The following is a 7,860-nucleotide window of genomic DNA, read 5'->3' as shown; positions in this document are numbered from 1 at the left end:
AAGCTGTGCAACAGATCCCTCTCCCTAAGAAGACAAGGACATCAAGGCCAAATCCTACTGTACTGTAGCTGGGTAGGGTGCCACTAAAACAGGCGGAACTGCAAACCCACATCTTCTGGAGGTGAATGTCACCGTCGTAGACAGAGCCTCCTGCCAGAGATCATGGGGGAACACTGCCACCATAACCCTGTCTATGATATGTGCTGGTGATACTGCGGCTGGTTATAAAGGTGTTTGTCAGGTATGGTCATAGAATGTAGTTAAGGTATAGTCTGATAATGCATTCATTATAGAGAAATGACTTGATTTGCAGAGTAACTGTTTTTAACCAAGTATTACAGGGAGATTCAGACAGTCCTCTGGTGTGTAAGGGGACAGCAGTGAGAGTTGTGTCCTTCAATGAAAAAGGAAACTGTGACAATCCCAAGGAGCCCAACGTCTACACAAAAGTTGCCAAGTACCTCTCCTGGATCAAGTGTATCATAAAGTATTAAGGAACCAAATGGAGACATTTGTAATTAATAAAATGTAATTTATCAAACAGAAAATACCATCAGTCCTTAAATAAACTCAGTGCTGTGTGTTAGCGTGAGTGTGTGAGAAGAATATGAATGTGCTTGTAAGAGAGAGTGTCTATGCATGCACGTGAGTGTGTCTTTTCCATCTTTCACCTCAGGTATGTGCAATTATAATGATGACTTAGCTCTTTAAGCCAACAAGTATACATCTTTAGAAAGATAGCTCCTCTTACATCTTCAGCTTTCTTCATCAAACTCCACCACACGTGGAAACTTGTGGTCAAGACAACAAAGTAACTCTGGTTTCATGAAGACGACACAATGCTTTGAAACCACACCACAGTTTCAGGTCTCAGACCAGAGGACATGATCTGTCTGTCTGTCTTCCAGTCTGCCTCTCCGCCTGCTTGCCTGTCTGTCACTCAGAGGGGATGCAGAACATTTCACAGAAGAATACCACCAAAGATCAAGATGAGTCAATAAGGTTGACAGCACAACTTTCATAGTTTTACATGTTGTTTTCATTGCGAAAAAGAATGGTCCCTGTCTTTACCCTGGTGGGATTGCCAAGGTCCCAGTGTCTTTCAAGGCATCAATAGTGTTGTCCTCCTTTGTAAACCACTGGTGGTTATTGGTTAGCATGCTAACACCGGAAAGCATCGAACCAGAGAAGAAAAGGCTCTTGCATGAGAGAGGGGAGATGAGTTGGCCTATGTGGTATGCACTACTGCAGGCTATTATCTGTCTATGATAACTCACCACCTACATTAATGTGTAGAAGGGCTGCCAGAGTTCCAGTAAATGCAGAGACCACCTACCTTGACTTTACCGGAAGAAACCATACATGGATCGATAGAATTATCATAGATAGTCATCATAGAAGTGAAGCCACACAGTTGTCCTCAGAAAAAAAAACACTGTCTAGTGTATATAACGGGGCCATATGAATCAGGTCATCCTGGATCGTTTGACAAGCCCTCCAAACATGCACACCATGAACAAACTTCTACTCACTGTTCTCCTCACCTATCTGGGACATTCGGGTAAGTCTCTCTGCTGAACTCAATGGACACACATCAATGAGATTCTAACATTTGCCTATTACCTTACGGTTTAGTTCATTGTGGCTGTTTGTACTATTTTTACCCTCTCAGTTGCATTTGGGGGTCAAATCATCAATGGAAAAAAAGCCAAGAGGAATTCCCTGCAGTACATGGCCTCTGTGCAGAACGATGAGAAGCATATCTGTGGAGGATTCCTGATCACTCCAGACTTTGTGCTAACAGCTGCACACTGCAACAAACGGTACAGTAGTAGCCTAACTCAATTACAACTGTAAATTCCAAATAGTAGCATATCATTACATATAGCATATCAGTGTCCTTACTACTCAGACTGATAAACACATTGTTCTACGTCTTGCCTAGCAACTTGAGTGTTGTTCTTGGTACCCACAACATCAAGAAGGGCCTCGGGAAAGCTGTCAGATACAATGTGGAACGCAAATGCAAACCCAACTCATATAAAAATGTAACGGATGGTAGTGACATCATGCTTCTAAAGGTAGGGCTTTAGTTAAATATATGTGTCTTCATATGATATGACAGAGTATCCTAAAAGTGCTAGAAGGTCATATACTTTCATAACTGCTAAACAGATAATAAATGTTTGTTTCAAGCTGTCTAGGGCAGCTAAATTAAGCAAATCCGTGAACAAAGTGAGGCTTCCAACCAAGGATAAAGTCCTCAAACCCAACATAAAGTGCCTTGCTGCTGGATGGGGCCTCACAAAAATAGGCGCAATCGTTGACGACCTTCAAGTGGTGGACGTGGAAGCCATTGATCTGAAGGTCTGCCAGAAGCAGTGGGATCACGTCAAAGTTAATCTTCCTCCCAATGTCATCTGTGCAGGTGGATACATGACCGACAAAGGCACATGTCAGGTTTGTCTAGCTGAATTTACATTCAATACACACACATCATACATGAAGATCCAAAGCAAGAACCAGTAAGCAATGTTTGGCATATAAGGTGATTATTCTCTTTCCCACAGGGGGATTCTGGTGGTCCTTTGGTGTGCAATGGAGAGGCAGTGGGAATCGTCTCCTTCAACATGAGGGGAAACTGTGCCTATCCCAACGTGCCCAATGTTTACACTCAGATTTCCAAGTACTTACCCTGGATAAAGAAGGTCATCAACAAGCAGTCGTGTTAGAATGGATACTTTGTTTGCTGCAAAATTATGCCTTTAGCTATTACTTATACCTGAGGATATTACTGATTCTTTAGCTTGCTGTTAATCTGTCTAATGCATTACCATGTACTGTAATGGAAATAAATGTGTTCTTAATCATGGTGAAATTGCTCTAGTGATATGATTTGCATACACATCAGCAGGCATGCACTGTATGTTCTACTTAAACAATTTTGAAGTCCACACCATTTTTTGTATTTATTTTTTAAACCAACAAACTGAGCCCATCATGGCAAACTGTAATGCACAGAACCACAAACACCACACATTTCTAACATTTTCAACAACGGTTAGTGGTAGCATCTCATTGCACAAGTGTTCTCTATGCAATCAGACCAACCAGCAGAGTCATCATTTCATAATATCACAATCAGCTTTCATCATAGACTTCACCAAGCAACATTTGAAACCATGAAGCCACAGCAACACATTGGCAAACACTGGGGGGGATGAACAAAGACCCAGTACTGTCTATAACCACATCTGGAAAAAGTAGCACCCTCCCGCCCACCCTACATATTTATACCCACGAGGTGCATCATGCTATTTGCTCATTTGCACTATGGCAATCTGCTCAGTGGTTCTTCACGTAGTTATTCTGCTCATCGCCTTGAATGGTAAGCTATGTTTCATTTCTATAACACACTAACTACCAATAGCACTAAACTGACTGCACCATGCAGACTAACATTAAAAAATATAACACTAGTTATGAAAAGTATATTAGACCAATTTCAATGCTTTTACATACAGCGGCTCATATTCTATTTGGCAGTAATGAACAAACTGACATACAGTACCATCATTTGGTGCAAGCTATGCAGATATGGTAGCATTGCAGAGTTATAGACAAAAGCTATTGAAATATTCTTCTCTACTTTCTGTTCAAAGGCACTGATGGGCGCAAGGTGCCGAAAGTGGGTATTGTTGGTGGCAGAGAGGCTGCTCGCAACTCTCGTCCCTACATGGCTTCCTTACAGTCCCGAGGTCAACACATCTGTGGAGGAGTTCTGGTCAGAGAGGATTTTGTCCTTACCGCTGCACACTGTGACGGGTGAGAATCTCTATCAAACATGAACATATTATCTCAGATTCTCTCAAACTAATTTCCCTTAAAGTTATTGCACTAGTCCTTCAAGGCAATTGCGCAAATAAATATTGCCTCCTAAATTCTTTCATGTACTGATTTTCAGGCGATACAGGGTGGTTCTTGGGGCTCATGACTTGTCAGAGGATGAAAATTCACAACAAGTATTGGATGTGGTTCGATCCATTCCACATCCGAGGTATGGGGACAACCTGGAGAATGACCTCATGCTTCTCAAGGTGAGTGACAACAAGGACATTGTATCACCATGGAGATTATTGTATCCTAACTTCTCATTGTAGGTTTAATGTCCATGAAAATACATCAAATAGATTTATAAAATCATGCAAAACTGATAAGAAAAATGATTATATCCTAAATATATTTACATCACACATATATGAAGACGTACAGATCATCTATCTAGTGTGTTATCTCTGTGATCATTCTTAGTTGAGAGGGAGGGCCACCCTCAACACAGCAGTACAGTTGATCCCTCTGATGAATGGCTCTATGGCTGAGGGAAGCACGTGCACCACGGCCGGCTGGGGGGATATAGGCGATAATGGCACCCTACCAGACAAGTTGCAGGAGGTCAACGCCACCATCGTCCCTCCCAGAGAATGTGCCCGCAGGTGGGCAGCCGTCAAAATCTCCAGGCGCATGGTGTGCGCAACAGGCCCCAGAGCTTTCCAAGGCTTCTGCTCGGTAAGACTGCACTGTTTTAGGCTATAACTCTATTGCTATGACTGCAATTCGTTTTTCCTGGTCGAGACAGGCTGTTATTGGCTACAACTTGGCTATAACTCCCTAGAGCCGATGTCCATGCTCCTGCAGAAATCAAATGAGCATAATACATAAATCCCCATCAAAATTCATCAGTTTAAGCTAGAGATATCAGTTTTTTGCATGGGCTGCAATCCACCATGTCACAGGACTGGTCTGAATGTAGCCTGGTACCAGATAAAAAAAAATATGAACAAATATATGGAAGTAGTTTAGCGCCAATTGTTTTTATATTGGTAAAAAAAGACAAAGTCTAATCCTTTGGCATTGTCCTTTGTTCCTGGACTATTTACCATGCAGCTCCAGGTGACAGAGAACACAAATGGTTGACTCCTTAATGGGGTTCTACAATTCAACATTCAGTACCATATTATCCTTGGTATGACCATCTTAAAACCGCTTAGACTCTTAAGGTAACTAGAATAAAAGTTTATCCTAGTCAAGGCTGTAACTATGCTACTCCTCCTTTGTTCTTTGCAGGGTGATTCAGGAGGTCCATTGGTGTGTAACGGGATGTCAGCGGGCATTGTCTCTTTCTCAGGGCAGAGGTGTGCCAACCCCAGTACCCCTGATGTGTACACACGAGTGGCTTCCTACCGCCGATGGATTCAGACAGTGTTAGCTAGAAACCCTTAAAGGGAAAATTGTTTTCATTAGTCCACTGTTGATACAGTCACAAAATGTTTTATCAAGCAATCAAGTTTAAGATATTGGACTCGCAAGAAGCAAAGTGTCACCAACCCCAATATTTGGTGGATTGTGCCTTTAAGGTTTTGGGCATGTAAGCTGTCAGTGTGTGTTTTCACAATCTCACAATATAACTGATCTCATTTAGACCAGGTTTGCACAAGGTGTTTAATGATCAATAGTTCCCTTGTTGCTGTTCTTATTAAAATTGTTTAACTAATTTTGGCTCCTGTGTCTCACTCTGGAGGACATGAGTTACCTAAATTATTTAGCAAAAATACTCGGCCATCATTTCTTGACTTGATGTTCAAAGACTAAAAGCAACTACTGATTTAAAGTTTTTAAAAAACATTAACATTAGCATTAGCATATGCAGACTCTCTACATCATTTAGGGTCTTGGTCACTCACCTGGTATGGATGGTCAGGCAGTAGACTCTATATATAAGCTGACCAATGTTACTGAAGGTTGGATGCATTGTTGGCCCCAGCAGGTTCCATCAAATTCCTACGATAGTGTACCTGAGGAGCAGTGGTTGGAAAAAGTACCCAATTGTACCCTAGAGTAAAGGTAAAGATACTATCTGGTATGACGGTATGACCCAGACCACATCAAATTAACAATAGTTTAATGATTCAACAGGGGCAGGCAATAGACAGGTCAAGGCAGGCAGGGGTCAGTAAACCAAAGGTGGGGCAACGGTACCAGACGGCAGGCAGGCAGAGGTCAATAATCCAGAGGTGGCAAAGGCACAGGTTGGCAGGCAGGCAGGGTCAGGCAGAGTTGTCAGGCAGACGGGCTCAGAGTCAGGACAGGCAAGGGTCAAAACCAGGAGGGCAAGAAAAAGAGAGCTTGGGAAAAGCATGAGCTGAGACAAAAACCACTGGTTGACTTGACAAACAAGATGAACTGGCAACAGACAAACAGAGAACACAGGTATAAATACACAGGGGATAATGGGGGAAGATGGGTGAATCTTGGAATCTTGGTCAACCGGCCTTTCTTTGGAGGGCATATAAATGCCAGCCCTTATGCTCAGAGTACCATCTATTCTGCCACTCATCTATCAAAATGTCTCTGATCTTACATTTGGCCTCACCTCTACCCAGTGGAACATTAATATGAATTATATCTTGTTTCAAAGCTCTAATACCTCCGATAGTAGGTCACTCCTATTAGATTTACCAGATGATAAACTATTCAATACGGATAGAGAATCTGAGCATACTATAATTCTAACAGGTTCTACATCCTCCACCCACTAAGGGGCAACAGTTCATTAGCCTTCATGTAAATGCCTGCTCCTATGCGTCCACTATCTGGGTCCTTGGATCCATCTGTGAAGAGGTAAAAAGGCATAAAAAGTTCTACCAACGTAATTGTCAATCAGTTTCCCTATATCACTGACTTCTGACCGACATGTGGCATCCATCTTTGATTATATTTTAGAATCAGGTGTCCACCAGGAAGTATGGGCAGTAGCAGATTTAGTGATTTGAGGCCCCAAGTAGAGGCCCCATACTATTTTTGTCCATACAGCATCAGATACTGTCCATGGGCTACACATACTATATGTGTCCTCTGCCTACACAACGATGGCAGTATTATTAGCAACACTTGTCTTTTTACTAAATAAATGTGTATTATATCCCCTTGAGTCTGAGCACGGGCTGGGATTTCTAAGATAACATATGGAATTGTTTAATGATGGTCATACCAAGGATCATTTAGCTATTTGATTTAGAATTTTAGGACCCCTGATAAAAAAACAAATATATATTTATTTGATGAAACATACATGGAAAAACTGCTATTAGCCCATAAAAACGCATTGAATAACATGGAAAAACTGATAGTCAAAAATGTAATATGTTGTATGTTTTGAAGTATATATTGAAGTGTCTGTCCTTTATCTGAGAGATAAGAAAGCTCAGAATATACAGTATACAATATACAGCTCCGTAAGTAGCATCTCAAGGTCCTGGAGTGGCCTAGCCAGTCTCCAGACCTGAACCCAATAGAACATCTTTGGAGGGAGATGAAAGTCCGTATTGCCCAGCGACAGCCCCGAAACCTGATCTGGAGGATCTGGAGAAGGTCTGTATGGAGGAGTGGGCCAAAATCCCTGCTGCAGTGTGTGCAAACCTGATCAAGAACTACAGCAAACGTATGATCTCTGTAATTGCAAACAGAGGTTTCTGTACCAAATATTAAGTTCTGCTTTTCTGATGTATCAAATACTTATGTCATGCATTGAAGTGTACCTATGATACAAATTACAGACCTCTACATGCTTTGTAAGAAGAAAAACCTGCAAAATCGGCAGTGTATCAAATACTTGTTCTCCCCACTGTATATATATATATGTGTGTATTTTTTTTTACAGTGGAATTACCCTTATACCTTTTGTGGAAATGCCCTATTTGCTTTCATTTTTTAAAATTTTGGCCAGTTTCCGGGTTACCATCAGAGGTGTTCTTTCCAAAGATGGGTCATATTAGTGTGTAGACAAACTGTTTGATGCTACAG

At 41.6% G+C, this 7,860-nt stretch overlaps 2 protein-coding genes across 2 annotated transcripts; both read left to right on the top strand.

Moving 5' to 3' along the window:
• Positions 1-938: 938 nt before the first annotated feature.
• LOC118358740 (mast cell protease 1A-like) lies at positions 939-2,878 on the top strand. Its single transcript, XM_035736671.2, has 5 exons — positions 939-1,561; positions 1,673-1,823; positions 1,946-2,081; positions 2,197-2,460; positions 2,571-2,878. The coding sequence occupies exons 1-5, from the start codon at positions 1,462-1,464 to the stop codon at positions 2,730-2,732; spliced, it is 813 nt and encodes a 270-aa protein (XP_035592564.1). The 5' UTR covers positions 939-1,461; the 3' UTR covers positions 2,733-2,878.
• Positions 2,879-3,200: 322 nt separating this feature from the next.
• On the top strand, positions 3,201-5,551 carry LOC118359248 (complement factor D-like). The gene is made up of 5 exons (XM_035737666.1): positions 3,201-3,388; positions 3,663-3,825; positions 3,965-4,097; positions 4,312-4,566; positions 5,125-5,551. Exons 1-5 carry the CDS (start codon positions 3,334-3,336, stop codon positions 5,278-5,280), a joined length of 762 nt encoding a protein of 253 aa, XP_035593559.1. The 5' UTR covers positions 3,201-3,333; the 3' UTR covers positions 5,281-5,551.
• The last annotated feature ends 2,309 nt before the right edge of the window (positions 5,552-7,860 follow it).

This window comes from Oncorhynchus keta, chromosome 26 (assembly GCF_023373465.1).
Source record: "Oncorhynchus keta strain PuntledgeMale-10-30-2019 chromosome 26, Oket_V2, whole genome shotgun sequence".
Taxonomy (NCBI): Eukaryota; Metazoa; Chordata; class Actinopteri; order Salmoniformes; family Salmonidae; genus Oncorhynchus; species Oncorhynchus keta.
This window is presented reverse-complemented; position numbering and strand designations above follow the sequence as displayed.

Coding starts and splice junctions, on each gene's coding strand:
- LOC118358740 (XM_035736671.2), top strand. CDS start 1,462: ATGAATCAGGTCATCCTGGATCGTTTGACAAGCCCTCCAAACATGCAC. Junction 1,562..1,672: donor CACCTATCTGGGACATTCGG/GTAAGTCTCTCT, acceptor TTACCCTCTCAG/TTGCATTTGGGGGTCAAATC. Junction 2,082..2,196: donor GTGACATCATGCTTCTAAAG/GTAGGGCTTTAG, acceptor GTTTGTTTCAAG/CTGTCTAGGGCAGCTAAATT.
- LOC118359248 (XM_035737666.1), top strand. CDS start 3,334: ATGGCAATCTGCTCAGTGGTTCTTCACGTAGTTATTCTGCTCATCGCC. Junction 3,389..3,662: donor TCTGCTCATCGCCTTGAATG/GTAAGCTATGTT, acceptor TTCTGTTCAAAG/GCACTGATGGGCGCAAGGTG. Junction 4,098..4,311: donor ATGACCTCATGCTTCTCAAG/GTGAGTGACAAC, acceptor GATCATTCTTAG/TTGAGAGGGAGGGCCACCCT.